This window comes from Podarcis melisellensis (assembly GCF_964234715.1).
Source record: "Podarcis melisellensis genome assembly, chromosome: 6".
Taxonomy (NCBI): Eukaryota; Metazoa; Chordata; class Lepidosauria; order Squamata; family Lacertidae; genus Podarcis; species Podarcis melisellensis.
In genome coordinates, this window is record NC_138538.1 from 72,208,088 (window position 1) to 72,224,474 (window position 16,387).

The window sequence follows — 16,387 nt, forward strand, 5'->3', positions numbered from 1 at the left end:
GAAAGAAAGAAAGAAAGAAAGAAAGAAAGAAAGAAAGAAAGAAAGAAAGAAAGAAAGAAAGGAGAAAGAAGAAGGAAGGAAGGAAGGAAGGAAGGAAGGAAGGAAGGAAGGAAGGAAGGAAGGAAGGAAGGAAGGAAGGTTCTACTAATTAGATGAAGACCCCCCCCATGCACATCGTCCTCTGTACAGAGTAATGCAGTTGGGGAATTTTTCACTATGGACTTCATCTGGTCTTAACGGGGATCCACTAGCAGGGATGGTATAACTTCGTTTTCTTGCCGCTCAGAGATGATTTTTTGAAAAAATACCAAGCTTTTGATGATGATGATGATGATGTAAGGCTGCGTTTGGGGGCTCATTTCCCTGAGTGCGGCGCTGCCCTTTTGCCCCAGGGGCCCGATCCTGAGGTGTGTCCCGATCCTTCTTGCAGCCGCTCGGACACAACTGCGCTTCATCTCTCCGCCCTCGAACTGGAGCGCAGAATTCGTTGCTAGGGGTCCCTTACTGGTCAGCCCCGCTTCCCTCGGGGAAAAAGAGCTCCCTACCGAGACCGGGGCGGGTGGGGTGTGTTCTCCCCCACCCCCTCGACTAATCCAGATCGACTTCGCGCTCGTCCTGTGGCTCCCACCCCCACCTTGCCCTTTGCAAATATATTGAAAGAGAAATTACTCAGGTATAGTTTGGCTCTTTCAAAAATCCGATGGGGAAATTCAGAGAGTCTCATACCTTTTAAGCCTGAATCGCTGAATTTAAGAAAGGAAACGTTTTCTTTCTTTTATTCTTCTTTTTTAAGGGGACAATTTGGGTCAGCAAGAAGCGGACTTGTTCTGCGATTCCTCCTGCCCTATTATTAAGAGGTAAACACGCGCGTCTGAAATCGCGTTTCATTATGAACCGTGCGCGCAAATCATCGAACGTCTGCAAGCAAAACAGGGTTTCTCTTTCCCCCATCCTCACGGCAATGGTCGGAGATGCGGGATAGGGTGTGGGTGGGGATTAAAATTTGAGACCCAGGAGAGAAATTTAAGGAGGGAAGATGGAGACACACACACACTGAAGTGGGCAGCTGAGATCTTTTACACACATCCTTCGGAGTAAACCCTGCTGAACGCAACGAGACGGCCAGGACTGGGCTGTAAAGCGAGGGCCCTAAAACGCTCGGATCCTGTCCCAAAGCAGCCTAGAAACGCGTCCACCACCCAGCCCTTCCGACGACAGCTCCTACCTGGGGAAGCCGAGGGAGAAGGCGGCCTCCACAAATCCTCCAGCTCGGCGGCTCGGTCGCAGAGGCTGCCCTCGCAGCTGGGAGCCGACTCCGAGGTGCCGTCCGCCCCGTCGGGCAGCTGAGACTCCGGGGAGAAGCGGCCCTGCGAGGGCTCAGCCTCCGGGAGGCCCAGAGGCATCTGCCCCGGAACCTTAGTGTCTGCGAAGGAAGAAAGGGGGAGGAAGGAGAAAGATCTGGTGAGAAGCCTGCTTTCCCGTGTACGCCCCGTCGCACCATCCCCATTTACAGGTGCCCGAGGAGAAAGCCAGCCAACAAACGCGCTACCTTCAAATCCACTTTTCCCTTGTTGGGTCAAAAGCGCAGCTACTCCGTGATAACTATAGATATATTTATCACGCAGTAGCTGCCCTTTTATCCGCTTGTTCTACCTGTGAAAAAGTGGATTTGGGAGACGGGGTACTGAAAAAGCGGATATTATTAAAACTCTTCCTGAAGGCAATAAGATAAAAGGACACTAATCTAAACAAAAAACACTTTAAAATAAGATTAAGACTTTTTTCATAATGCAGTAAGATAAAACAAACTAAATAAAAGCACGTGGTAACTACAGATACATGCCTGCGTATCAGGCGTCAAATGGAAAATCATCTCCATTTGCCTATAACCACCACCTCCGGCGACTTGGGTGTTCCGTCGAAAGTAAACCCTGACCCGCCCCTGCGCTCTAGGCGCCTCGGGTCCGGTCCGGAGGCACCCGAGGAATCCGGGCCAAAGAAACCGCTTTGGCTCTCACCTGCGCAGATCTGTGCCAGGACGCTCTCCAGGCTGAGGCTGTACTCCCCGTCGGGGGCTCGGGGCTGGTGGTAGCTGTGCGCCTTCTTGCTCTTCACCAGAAAGGACCTGGGCATGGTGCCTCGCGGGGTGGACGGCGCTCAGCCCTCCGTCTCCTCCTCCTCACGCCTCTCGGGCCACCAGTCCCCGCGGCGCGGGCTGCCTCGGCGCGTCCCGTCGAGCGGCGGCTCTCTCCAAGTCGTCCCCAGTCCTGCGGGAAGTGCTCTGCAAAGAGGTCGGGCGAGCCATTGGTTACCAGGGAATATGCTGGAGGGGGCGGGAGAGGGAGGGAGGGAGGGAGGGAGGGGGGAGGGAGGAGCGTGGCTGACGGGCTGGATGCCTGCGACGGAAAGAGGACGCCACTACCCTCCGCCAGGTGGCATTCGCGCAGGTGGTCAGGCAGCCGGCTCACCTGTCAACCACAGTAGCCCTGCTTTTTTCGAGGTGACGCACGGGCTTCTCCCCGCTCCCATTTCATCCTCACACAAACAAACCCTTCGAGAGAGGTGAGGCTGAGAGAAAAGCGGGGCGGGCACCCCGTGGGCTTCCTGGCCGAATTCGAACCCCGCTCCCCGGTTCCTGCTGCGGCACTCCAACCACTAAGCGTTCTCTCCTACAGGTTGCGACTTGTTCCAGAAATAAACCGCGCGAGACAAAGGAAGTATGATTTTTCCCTTCTGTTCTCCTCTCCCTCAATATTCATTCATTCATTCATTCATTCATTCATTCATTCATTCTCTGGCCTGGCCCCCGAAGGCTACTTCACATGTTAATGTGGGGAGGAGTGGGGCGTTATTGCGCGAGAGGGCCAAATTCTCATCGCAAGGTTCAAGCGCGCAAAAAGCCCAAGAGGCGGTGGCTGACGCAGATCTTCAAAGAAACAACCGCAAGGTTTGGATCCCCACCACTTATCTAAACTCTGCAGTACCCGATTCTCTGTCTCTGTCTCTTTGGTGGCGCAAATAGCTCGGGAGCGCTGCCGTACAGAATCCGTTCATCAAGGGGTGCCTGCCACGTCGGTGCGAGCAATCCCGTGCTCGAATTCCCCCGTGTTTCAAATTCAGTCAGCGCCCCAGCATTGGTTGTGGTTCGCGCGCGGCAAAAGCAAACTCTCTAGCAACGTGGCCGAGAAAAAGGGCTTAAACACCCCTATCCCTTTCTCATGATTGATCAAACAGATTTCCCTCTCCTTCCTTCCTCTTTCTTTCTTTTTCTTTCTTTTCATCTTTCTCTCTCTCTCTCCTGCAACCAAGACTCAGTCATCCTCAGAGCCCTGACATTAATGGACTAACTTTGGTCCGCTCATTTCAAGAGATAGATCTTCGTGGGCGAGGCCCCCTCTACTTTTGACCGAGAAAACAGGCAGGGGGAATCGCGCGCGCCAGTACCTGCCCGCGATCCTATTAGTCAAGCCCGCTCCGAAGCAAGCCTCGTTGTTTGTAATGCAATTTGCTCCCGGTGAGCCGCAAAGAATCACAGAACTGTAGAGCTGGAAGGTACGCTGAGGGTCACCCAGTCCAACCCTCTACAATGCAGGATTTCGCTCCCGACTTGGAACTCGAACCCACGACCCTGATATTAAGTGTCTCGTGCTCTACGCGTCTAGTTTAGCCTATCTCTCCTAAAACCTGCGGGCTGGCACTGATTCCCCCAAGAGGTCTCTGGTGAGACAATCAGCTGGCCAAAGAGGCAGTGAACATCTCTGCGCAAGAGCTTCCAGAGAGCTGGTCGATATTTCTGGGGAGATCCAGAATTGGGGGGGGGTTGGCGGGGGGGGGGCTCAATCCTTCCAATGAGGGGAGTAAAAGTCGGGCGAGCACCATGCGGGGCAAAATGGGGAATATCTCCTCCGCATCTTTTAAATTGTTGAGGAGTGTTGAGCTCCAAAGTTTGCGCCCTGGCTTTTAAACGCTCACCAAACTTGTCTGGATGCAAAGCAATGGTCTCGTGGCCTTGATCCTCAGAGAGGTGAGCTGAGAATTAGTAACCGAAGAGTCAAAATGCAGCCCACGCAGGAGGGGTGACAACCCTAACAAACTAGACAGAGGGGACGAGGACGAATATTATATATTAGGAACAGTAGAAAAGGAACTGATCGCCTGTCAATGAGTATTGTGATTGATGTGTTGAAAAAAACAACACCCGGAACACAGTCGCGAATATTCCCCTGCCAACCAGATCTGCTACAAATTGCATATTATAAACTGCAGTTGGATTATATTGCGAAATGTACTAGAGTAATTTTATTTATTGCACTCCGATCCTAAAGCGGGTACTGTTAACCTCCCCCTGGGATTTGCTTTCAAAAAGTGAAATTCAATGTAGCGTTGAACAGCTGTTGTATCGTAGACTTTAGTTCTAATTCAGATCAGAGTGAAGGGGCGGAGGGAATCTGACGTTTAAAATGGATTTTGATTTTTGATTTTACAAAGGCAATGTCTACAAACAACATTTTATTGTGCCATAAATCTGTCTCCTCCCACACTTACGGCTGTTCAGATTTCCCCCAATAAATATGTTATCATGGTATTCTCCAAACAACTTACTGTGCTTCAACTATTTTATTGTAAACCGCCCTGATAATTGTATTGAAAGATGGCGTATGAATCCTAATAGCAAATATGCAGACTTCATGGGCAAGATCCAGGCACAAGCAAGTAAACATTTTTAACATGCCATTTAGTCTAACGAAGGACACTTTGAATTCTCTTTTTAAAATCACTGTAAACTTTGGCTACATCGTCTGACCGCCTTGTTCGTCTCTGGAGGCAAAGTTATGCGAGCCAATTGATTCCTATCATTAAAGCTGTGTTTCCAATGGTGACGTGTCCTTTCTTTAGCTGATTCTGCAGATTATTTTTGAATTGGGATTTCGTGTCCCTGCTGAAGCCCCCAAGTAAGCCACGCAGTTCGATCCTAAGGCGCGTTAACTCGGAAGTAAGACTCACTGTTCCGTGGAGTTTTTTGCTCCCGAGTTTGCATTTGAGAATGCAGGGTCAATTGTTCACGGGGGTGGGCTTTTTCTCCCTTTGCCAACTTCTACTGGTGGAAAAATATCCTTCCCTTTTGGCTGAAAATGAATGCGCAACCACCACCGCTCCCTCAACCAAAAATAAACGTGGGCTGCATGATTTATTTATTTATGTTCCTCAGATAAGCAATAGTGATTGAAAGGGTAATAACTCATTGCTTCACCCAGATTGCCTGCGGGTGAAACGCAAAATAGGTTGGCTGAAGGCTGCGGAGGAGTGACTTAAATTAGGATTTAGGGACCTTGGGGGAACATGAACCGTTAGAGGAACCTCGAGAAACGATTAAACCCTTTCTCCTTTTTTTGAGGGGGCGGGAATTGTAGAACAGTGGCGCTTTTAGTATCCTGCATGAACTGGCAGATTCGCGGATGTACTTTATGGAAACCAACCAGCATTTTGGTTACGTACACCGGATGCCCGGGCAAAGTTGTCATTCCATGGGCACCTAAATCAGGATTGAATCTGAAGCTAGGACGGGGAGGGGGTACAGAGAGGCGGGGGGAGGAAGCGTCAAATATTGAGAGTCCCCCCCCCAAGTCAGCCTCGAATTCATCGAAACGTCACGCAGTTTTTATTATCTCCGTGTCGTGTCCTGTTGAATAGGAGGGGTTTAAGAGGAACTGCTGGAGTTGAAAAGTTATTTTAGTTTGAAGATAGCGGCAAAAATCTGGTTCCGCCTCCACGTCCTCGCAATTCGCCACTGCCCTGCTCCTGAGCATTTTCTGTCTAGTTTCGTTTCGATCTTTTGATTTTAAGCAAATAAATGAACGTGTGTTGAGCGCGCACGGTGTCTATCCAGATACAACCCTCTTTGTCTTTAGGGGGTTTGTGGCAGGTGGAATGAAATTGCAAGGGGCTGCACTAGGGGATCCCTTCCAATTGGACATTTCTATGAAATCCATAGACTAGACTTATCCAGAGTCGCTGGATTCAAAGTGCCGAGCTCTCAGGGGTTCAGAAAAGCTGAATAAACTACAAGCGTCAGGAGGATAGTACAAACTTAGGCGCGTTTACCTGAGAACGAGTCTCATAAGTAAAACATGGCTGCGCATTTCGATTATTATTATTTTTACGCATTTGCATTGAGTGCATCCGGGCACGAACCGCGGGACTTCCCCTCTGCGCAAATCCCACTGCAGGAGCTGAGTGATGCGCTTGCGAGATGCGCCCTTCCGCCGGTTTCTAAGAAAGGGCTTCTACTTCCCAGGAAAAATAATGGTACGAAGAAAAGCAGCCCTGGCTGATTAGGCTACTACAAGATGCTGGATCTTGTGATCTGAATGCCTGAAGCAGGACAAACGCTGCCCACTATTATATATGTGCAGAGTCCCGAACAGGCTTTTGCAAATAATAAAAAATGGAGTATAACCTTTTACCCACACGAACTATTTTTTTATTATATAAAAAAAAGTCCAGGCGGCCCATTCCGCTTGGGAAAGTCTGGCCTCCGGCACAGATCTAACTGGGAACGGCGCGGGTGCTACAGAAGACACCAGTTATACTAGATTGCACCCCCCCAAAAAAGTGAAATATTTGCAAACTACCGCCAGATTACAGGTAACCTGCTTTGCGCGGCTCCCGTTCCTGCTCAAATTTTAAACATGCTTTTAGTTTTTTAGCTTGGCTGGTCGTGATGGTAACACCAACGTTTACGCGCATATATAGGTAATATGTGCGTGTGCGGTGTGGCTGCAAGCTCGCGCTTTTGGAAAAAGCTGGCCGCATCCTGTCCATTTCAAAAGGGAGGCATCAAAGGCAGCTGGGAGGCCAGATCCACGGGCTTTGTTGTTGTTTCTGCTGCCGTTTTACTGCTGGTGGGAGAATTTCCCGGTCGCTCCACCTGCCTCTCCATTCATCCTTGAGAAGGAGACGCAGAAGCGGAAAGTGGGGACCAAAAATCAAAGCCTCTTGATAGATTGGTTGACTTATCTGCGACAGCCTCCTCCTCCCTCGCCCCTGCCCTCTATTGATTCGTTGGAAGAAAAGCAGGAGCCGCGCCAGATTAGATATTTCCGAGAGAGAGAGCGAGCGCACGCGAGAGCGCGCGCAATGTTTTAGGTAGGAAAATGGAGAGGGCAGGAGTAGCAGCTTGGCCCCACAACTGTGGGTGCCCGGGGCCGTGGGTGCCATGCAGCGTGCAAGGCCCTGGCGCCGAAATTTGTGGGTGCCCGGCCCCTCCATGGGGAATTTTGTGGGTGCTCGGGCACCCAGGGCCCTGGCATCTTTGCGGGAGGGGGTCTCGCGTGCGCCTTGGATTCCATTGTCTTTGAAGAGTAATTTCCAGCATAGCGCAGGGCTGTGGAGCTAATCCAATCCATTGACAAAGCGTTTCACATCTTTTTTCGGCTGTTCCGAGTGCGCTCGGGCCACCTAACCTTCTTTTTTGAACCACTGGCAACGGGAAGGCACGCATGACACTACAAGGGCGAACGCGAATGTGCCATACACGTGTGAACATGCCCCGTGCCTTTTATATATACAGTGGTACCTCGGGTTACATACGCTTCAGGTTACGGACTCCGCTAACCCAGAAATAGTACCTCAGGTTAAGAACTTTGCTTCAGGATGAGAACAGAAATCGTGCTTTAGCGGTGCGGCAGCAGCAGGAGGCCCCATTAGCTAAAGTGGTGCTTCAGGTTAAGAACAGTTTCAGGTTAAGAACAGACCTCCGGATCGAATTAGGTACTTAACCCGAGGTACCACTGTATATATATATAAGAATAGGCTAGCCTCGGGTGTGAAGATGCCCTTTTATAAGCAGGGCGGCAACAGTCTGTGGGAATGATTAACACGAAACCTCATTCCCCAGGCTGTTGTCACTGAGCCACCTTCGGCGCTGAGTAATTTGGATCTGCAGTGAACCCCACTCACCTTTCCCACCTGCTGATAGGGAAGCCCCCGCCCCGCATCCTCACCCCCCACCCTGCGGCTGGATTTCGGTTTCAAACAAAACAACTCCTTCTTGGCTCCCTCGTCCAATTTCGCCATTGCACGAACCATCGTTTAAATGGAAGGAGCTCCCAGGAACAAAGTTGGGAAGGTTTGATAGGAGAAGCCTGGGTGCGGGAAATATGGCTTGTCCTCTCCGCAGTTGTAATCCTCCTCTCTTTCTGTTGGCAACCGGCTAACAGGAGAAAAGGACCCTCCTTTCTACAGCTTCACCGCTCTAAATCGCCCCTCTCCAAAACAAAAACCCACCACCATTCCTCCCTATTTTTCTTAAATATACACAGGCTTCACAGTCCCCTTACACAGTGACCTGGGACTTTCTTCGGAGTAAGGCAAGCCTAGGGCTGCTTGCGAAAGAAAAGACCCTGGAAGACGCGCATCTGGGGGCGGTGGCACGCGTTTGCCTGTAACGTGTGGCCAGTGGGAGGTGTATGTATGATGGGTCGGATGGCACGTGGCCCGAGCACCGTTCCCTCCACCTTGCAAGCGTAGGGTGCTGTTGGAGCTTCCAACCACTTTAGGGTTTTAGAATCCAGGAAGGCAACTCCTTCATCGGGAGCCTTATCCGGTGGGATTTGAAGTCTGGGTGCTAGATCTGAATGACCCTCGTGGTCCCTTCCAAGTCTACACGACTTCCATGATTCCATGACTGGCAGAGTTTGCTGCCTTTCCGAACTGCAAAAAAGCCTGCTTGGATATAGGAAGCTTCCTCTTGCTAGCTCGGCGTTGCCCGGGATCCCAGATGGGGCTCCTCTCGCAGCCCTACCTGCCTCTGCCCCACCCAGACCCTGCCCCACCCCTCCCAAACAAACCCAGAAAGACAAAGAAACCAGTGGAGAGAGCGGCAGTAGTGGCGAAGCGCCCAGGAGTCTCTCTCTCTCTCTGCTCTGCACCCATCCACTAATTTACCTTCCTTCTTCGATGAGAAGGGTCAGGCCTGAAGCTTGCCCTGGAAAAAACACTCCTTCTGAGGAGCCTATCATATCCCAGAGCCGATTGTGATCGTACAAGAACAGGGGGGTGGAGAGGCGGAGTGCGGAATGGGAGCCACACACTCTGCACTTGTTCAGGAACTAACAGCCACCAAGTTCCTAGGCTGCAAGCAAAACAGGCGCCGAGGCTGAGTTTACGAGCCCTTTTTTGGGGGGTGGGGGTGATGATGTCTCCACTTCCGGGAAGAAGCAGAGTCCGTTTCCCCCGCTCACACGTGCGTAAAGAATGCAGCGACGCAAACACGAGTGGGTGGCGCGGAGAACCGAGCCGCCCTCCGATGGACGGAAATCTGGGTGCGCGAGTCCTTCAGCCCACTTTCCCGGGTTCAGAAGAAGGCGGAGAAGGTGAGTGGTGAGAAGGAGGAGGAGAAGGAGAAGGAGAAGGAGAAGGAGAAGGAGAAGAAGAAGAAGAAGCGCTTCACTTACCATGGAGAAAGGCGGTGGAAGGAGACGGTTGCTGCCTGCCTCTTGCTTCTCCTCGGGGACCTTCAATACACAGCCCCCTCTTCCTCCTCCTCGTCGTCGTCTCTGAAGAATCGGTGTCTTGCGCTGGACCTTTTCTTTCTAAACACCCCTTCTGAGCTCAGCCCCTGAAACCACAAATTCCACTTCCTGAGCGTTAGTGAGCCTGCTGCTGCTGCAATACCACCAAAATCTTGCTTTTCTTCTTCACCTCCTCCTCCTTTTCTCTCTAAAAGGCGACCCAAAACATAAATAAAATGACAATAAAACAAATCAGCTCAGCCAGCTCACTCGTTCCTTTCTGGCCTTTACGGTAGCCCTGCTACATAGGTGTGTCGAGTCAGCCAGGGCTCAGGACCAAAGTGGCCATGATGGGTTCTGCTGTTCATTTGGCTCCCCTATTCTTCTACCCCTCAGGATCTGGTTTCCACTAGCAGGAAGGGCTGCAGATCCAATCAGGGTCGAAAAAATACAGGACACAGTAAAGGTAAAGGTAAGGGGACCCCTGACCATTAGGTCCAGTCATGGCCGACTCTGGGGTTGCGGCGCTCATTTCGCTTTATTGGCCGAGGGAGCCAGCGTACAGCTTCCGGGTCATGTGGCCAGCATGACTAAGCCGCTTCTGGTGAACCAGAGCAGCACACGGAAATGCCATTTACCTTCCCGCTGGAGCGGTACCTATTTATCTACTTGCACTTTGACATGCTTTCGAACTGCTGGGTTGGCAGGAGCAGGGACTGAGCAACGGGAGCTCACCCCGTCACGGGGATTCGAACCACCGACCTTCTGATTGACAAGTCCTAGGCTCTGTGGTTTAACCCACAGCGCCACCCGTGTCCCTTAACACAGGACACAGTACCCTTCAACATTTAATTTTACCCTGTTTATTTTGGGTGGTAGCTATGTGTTGCTCAGAGTAGACCCGTAGACATTAACAGGCCTAACTTAGTCACATTCATTAATTTCAATTGGTTATGCTCTGGGTAAATCTTAGTTGCTTGCCACTCTTCGTCTTCATATAATGGCAATGTTTTGTGTATAGATCAAAGATAACCTAAGATCATTGTGATAAATGTAAGCCTTGAACTAAATTAGAGCAGACCCTTTAAATTAATGGGCCTACTCTTAGCAATGGGTCTACTCTTGAGTACAACTTCCTAAGATACAACCCATATGTACAAACTAAGGCTGCAATCCTATCCCTATATACTTGGGAGGAAGCCCCATTTAATTCTATAGAACTTAATTCTGAGTAAACATGGTTGGATTGCACTGTAAATCACTGATGACTCACTGCCTTTAACAGTACTGCAATCTCTGATATCTCAGGCAAGCCAACCACTCTGCCTGCCTAACAGTAGGGCTGGCCCAGATAGCTGGCCCTTGTAAGACAGAAAATTCTAAGTGGGCGGGAGTGATTAATTTTCCATCTCTTTTACAGCACAGTCCTAGACGTGCTTACTTTGAAATAAGTCCCACTGAACTGAATTGGCTTACTCCCTAGTAGGAGCAGCCTGAGTGGCCAAACTTCTGTGAATGGATAAATATGCAGACTTTCAAGTTACACAGCATTCTTCCTGCATCAAGTCAAATGCCTTCTTCCAACCAATTGGCACAGCAAAGAACAGTGTGTGATACTGAAATGAACCTATACATTGGTGAATTTCAAACTTCCTTCCCTCAACAAATCCTTTCCACATATTTTTGTGTAAGGGAACAAAACCCAGTTCAAACTACATTCACCATGGCAAAGTCCTCTCACATTACACAGGTTTCTGATTTATTTATGTTTTAGTTTAATCTTTGTTATAGAGCCAGCCCTACCATTAGGCAGAATGAGGCAATTGCCTCAGGTGGCGGATGCTGAATTAAGACTCAAGTCTTGTACAGGCCCTGCTCTGGACGCAGAAGCTACTAACCAGGCCTCTTGATCCCAGCCCTCACCCTGCATTTGCAAGCCCTAGGCTCTGTAGTTTAACCCACAGCACCACCCGCATCCATCAGCCTTATACTACTAGGCAGTAATAGGTAGTGGTGTCATTCCCCCACCAGGAAAGGATCATTGTTCTCTCAATATTTCCCCCCACACCCATGAGATTGATAGCACCTTTTCGCCTCTCTAAAACCATATGCATTCACATGTAACACATTACTGATGTGGGCTGGAGCAGTGGCGTAGCGTGGGGGGTGCAGGGGGGCCCGGCCACACCGGGTGCAACATCTGGGGGTTAGGGTTAGGGGGCGCAAATCCACGGGTTAGGGGGTGCAAATTACTTGCCTTGCCCCGGGTGCTGACAACCCACGCTACGCCACTGGGCTGGAGAGAAGGGAAAAACCCCTGTGCACTCTAGCAAAATGTCACTGGAAAATAGTTCAAAGCAGAGGTGTCTGAAATCACACCTCCTCACCAATGTAGGTTTTGCAGGGGTCATAAATGCAGGAGGGGGAACCCCGATTTTAGGGTTGCCATACATCTGGAATTTCACGGACGTGAAATTGAGCAGCGAAATTAGTGCCTGGGTGGACAAAAGAACAAGGAAGTGTGTGTTTGAGTATCACTCTTTGCCTTTTTTTTTTTTTGCAAATCCCCCCAAAAAGCTCAACAATTATTGTCTCCCGATCTTTACTTCTTGAAATATGGCAACCCTGCACCTGTAATTGGTACAGCTGGCTTTTGAAAGAAGCAGCACTGGCACTGAAGCCTACTTGAAATCAGTTTTTCCATAATAAAACCCTCTTCCCAGATATGTGGGAAGATGAAGAAGAAGAAGAAGAAGAGTTTGGATTTGATATCCCGCCTTTCACTCCCTTTAAGGAGTCTCAAAGCGGCTAACATTCTCCTTTCCCTTCCTCCCCCACAACAAACACTCTGTGAGGTGAGTGGGGCTGAGAGACTTCAGAGAAGTGTGACTGGCCCAAGGTCACCCAGCAGCTGCATGTGGAGGAGTGGGGAAGCGAATCCGGTTCCCCAGATTACAAGACTACCGCTCTCAACCACTACACCACCTGGCTCTCGTGGTATCTCCCCTTCTCCCCAAATATTTGGCTACTTGGTGGTAGGGGTTAAAACAGGCATTTTTTTGCACCTACCAAGACTGAGGCACTTTGTTATAACACATTTAAAGCATATAATCCTCCCAAGAATCTTGGGAACCGTAGTTTACCCCTCACACAGCTACATTTCCCAGCGCCATTAACAAAACACAGTTCCCAGGATTATTTGGGGGAAGTCAAGTGCCTTTAAATGTATGGTGTGTGCACAACCTGAGAGCCTGCTCCCCTTATAACTAGCTTACTTCAAAATAACTAGCAGGCTGTCTTCCCCTGCACAGACCCAGCAATCTTTCAAGACTTTCCAAGGAGTCACCACTAACCAGCCAAGGGATTGTCACTTGGTGGCAACATGGTCATTGGACTTCAAACACCTCTTAAAAACATGTATGTTTTCTCCTTGATCTCTGCCTCTGCACTTTAGAGTTTCTGCTGGCTTCTTAAAAAAAAACAAAAACTCAACAACTTTTGGGGTGTCCTTTTTGAAATATGGCAACCATTATTCCGAGCTCCTTGGAGAAGTGGGACAGAACTAATAACTAATAACTCCTGCTCCTTCAATGGTGGCAGGGCAGGCAGACATTATATGGGCGCAGCTGCTTTCTGGAGGGTGCTGGTGGCGAGAGCTTCACCTGTTGATTATCCGCCTGCACAAAGGTGACAGGCTGCAGGGTGCTTGCGGCCGTTTCCTGGCCTCCTAATAGCTTGTTGTGGAAACTTTTGTGGGGATAAACATGGCTGGAAATACTTCGGCACCCACCCTGCCCCTCCAGGCTTGCTCATTTCCCCTGGGAACTTAGGTAATGCATAAATTTGGAAGAGATGGTGGGAGGATTTTTCCTTCCCTCTATGGAGGGATTCTTGTCCACTGGAGGAGGGTGGGGGGAGCGAGTCCCTGCAGAAAGCAAAACCACGTCCTAGAAAAGCCTCTCTGCCCTCCTTTCTCTCCTTCCTTTCTGGGGCCTAGTGGTGTTGCGGGGACACAATTTGCAAAATCTCCAAAGGTGCCTGTGGTCTGTGGAGCCCAGCCAAAGTCAGCAAGGCTCTGGAGACAGAAGAGAAGGGACTGGCAGCCTCTCTCTTTGTGTGTGTGTGTGTGTGCATAACACATAGCCGTGACTGTATCGTTATGACTACCCCTGTTTTTAGCAAAGCTTTGGTTAACTCCATGCATGAAATCACACCGCCTGTAAAATTAGAAAGAGGGCTCAGAAACCACAGAGTTCACAGGAAAAAAAAAAAACTAGACACACACACATGCACACACACAAAAAACATTTCCATTTGCAGCACTCAAATGGCTTCCACCCAGAGGAGGGAGGAGGCCTTCGGACAGCCCCCCGGCCCCCCGACAACAGAAAGGGAAGGGGAAAAAGGACAAGGTTTTCCCCAAATTCTTTAGAGCACCATTGCTGGACAGGGACTCTATGATGTTTAACAAGTAGGTGACAGGCAGACATCCAAGAGGTGACGTTCCCCCCTTTTCATTCCTCAGTGCAAATAAACTCTAGGCATGGCAGCAACCCTTGGGTAGCTCTACAATCCTAGGAAGTGACTACAACTCCCACCCTGACCATTGGTCATGCTTGCTGGCATTGTGAGAGCCCAAGCTTAGCAACAGATTCCCTGTTTCCGACTTACACTAGGTGAGACTTAATTTTTTACTATTTAAAAAGATAACCTGTGGGGTTGTGGGAAGTGAATGTACAATATGGGGATTTTTTTGTTTTAAAAAATTAAAATGCATTTTAAATTTATCACGTAGCTTAGTGTATTCCATAGCACAGTATACTTATATACGTCTCGTCCACCCTTCATCATATGATCTGAGGCAGGGAAAGCAAGGGTAAAAATACAGTGGTACCTTGGGTTACAGACACTTCAGGTTACAGGCGCTTCAGGTTACAGACTCCGCTAACCCAGAAATAGTACCTCGAGTTAAGAACTTTGCTTCAGGATGAGAACAGAAATTGTGCAGCAGCGGCGGCGGCACAGCGGCAGTGGGAGGCCCCATTAGCTAAAGCGGTGTCTTAGGTTAAGAATAGTTTCAGGTTAAGAACGGACCTCCAGAACGAATTAAGTTCTTAACCCGAGGTACCACTGTAACACAAAAATGGAAAAGTACAGAAAAACGAGTTCAAACAGAGCTTATGAAATCAGACAAAAGCACAACTCTTGTCTGTCTATTATGCTGATTTCCAGCAACTTTCCTGGGTCTCAAGCAAAAGTCTTTTTGATTGTTTTCTCTGCCCTCCTAACTGGAGAGATTGAGACTTGAACCATATATTTTCTGTATGCAATGCATGTACTTTCCCATCAGGCTATGCTCCCATCCTAATACAGGAAGAAAACCAACAGGTGAAGCCTCATCCATCATTAACACATACACCCCGCCCCCACAATGCCAGGGAAATCTGTACCTGCTGAATTTATGCATGTTTTATAGAGTTCACATGAACAGGCCCCAGAAGGTGGCAGTAGCCCTAAGCAAAGACGTTCCAGGATCACATTTGAGCAACTTACTAATAGCAACATTTTTGTTCTTTGGAAACTCACTCTGACAAGTTGGGGAAGGGACAAAAGGATATGAGGATTTAGAATAATAATCAGATATACATTCAAAGTATCTTTAAGCTTAGTATTGTAAATAGCACTTAAGGTACAGCCAGCATGCTTTATAATCCTGTGAAGTGTTGCCATTATCTTATTCATAGGAGGTCCTTCTGCACATAGTTATGGACAAGTGCTGTAGCACCATTTAGCAAACTGTTCACAGGTCCCAGCTCACCTCACTCAGTGAGCAGGCAATTGGTTAAGAATTTCCAAGGGCATTTGCTTCCTTCTGAAAGGTGTTCCAGATCATTACAGGGAGATTAGTCTGCCCCACCTAAGGCTAGAAAATAAATTCAGAAATATGAACATGTAAGCAGCATTCAGGAGTGCAGAGAAGGGTCATGGCTCAGTCAGTAGAGTACATGCAGGAAATCCCAGCTGTAACCTTCAGCATCTCTAGTGAACAAAAATCAGATGGCAGTTGATGGGGAAGTCCTTTGCAGGACACCCTGGAAAACTGGTGCCTGGTGACGATCAGGGGCTAGATCAGAGCTTTCCAAACTTTTCATGTTGGTGACACACACTTTTTAGACATTCATCATTTCGTGACAAAGTAATTCAGTTTTACTAGCAAACCAGAGCTTAAACTAACCCCTTTCCAGCCCCAGGCAGAGAGCGGGGAGCGTTTGCACAACACACCCACACACTGCAGCCGACACACAAACGTGTCGCAACACAGTTTGGGAAGCTCTGGGCTCGATGGACCTACGGCCTGACAGTGTAAGACTATTTCCTATGATTGCTCCAGGCATCATATTATATGGCGGTATTTCACTTAAAGCTAGGTTTTGCTTGCTTGTTTGTGGTGTTGCTGCTGCTGTTGTTGTAAAAAAAAACTTCAATTGCCAGTCACTTTAAATGCAAGAAGAGTGGGCCAGGTGGGAAATTAGTTCAGATATCATTGCTATGGTATCCACAATCAGCTAACGCTTTTTAAACAAAAAATAAATCAAGTTACTGTTTGTACAGTCAAAGCAAGCTGCTAAAGTAACTCTGCAGCTATTTTGTGACAGGTGTTTTGTAATGTCCGTTTCAAGGTAATTGCTGGTTCATAGAAATGGACTGAAGCCAATCCTGTGTATGGAGTCTAAAGTCAATAAGAATGGGGAACCTGTAGCTCTCCTGATGTTGGACAACAGCTATGCTGGCTGTGGCTGATGGGAATTGGAGTCTAACAACATCTAGAGAGCTACACGTTCTGTCTCCTTCTGCGCTGCTCAGCTTCCCTTAAA

General features: G+C 49.0%; 1 protein-coding gene across 2 annotated transcripts in view; it reads right to left on the bottom strand.

The window, feature by feature from the left end:
• The window catches only part of GFI1 (growth factor independent 1 transcriptional repressor), a 37,722-nt gene that overhangs the window by 20,244 nt on the left and 1,091 nt on the right, over positions 1-16,387 (bottom strand). Inside the window, exons 2-4 of one of the 2 annotated variants that reach the window (XM_081914256.1) lie at positions 9,456-9,619; positions 2,019-2,281; positions 1,226-1,423 (exon numbers count right to left, since the gene is read on the bottom strand). In XM_081914256.1, coding sequence (XP_081770382.1) covers positions 1,226-1,423; positions 2,019-2,133 — 313 coding nt within the window. In that variant the 5' untranslated portion in view covers positions 2,134-2,281; positions 9,456-9,619. Of the gene's footprint in view, positions 1-1,225; positions 1,424-2,018; positions 2,282-9,455; positions 9,708-16,387 lie in introns of those variants that run through there. The other variant, XM_081914257.1, reaches the window with a different exon arrangement.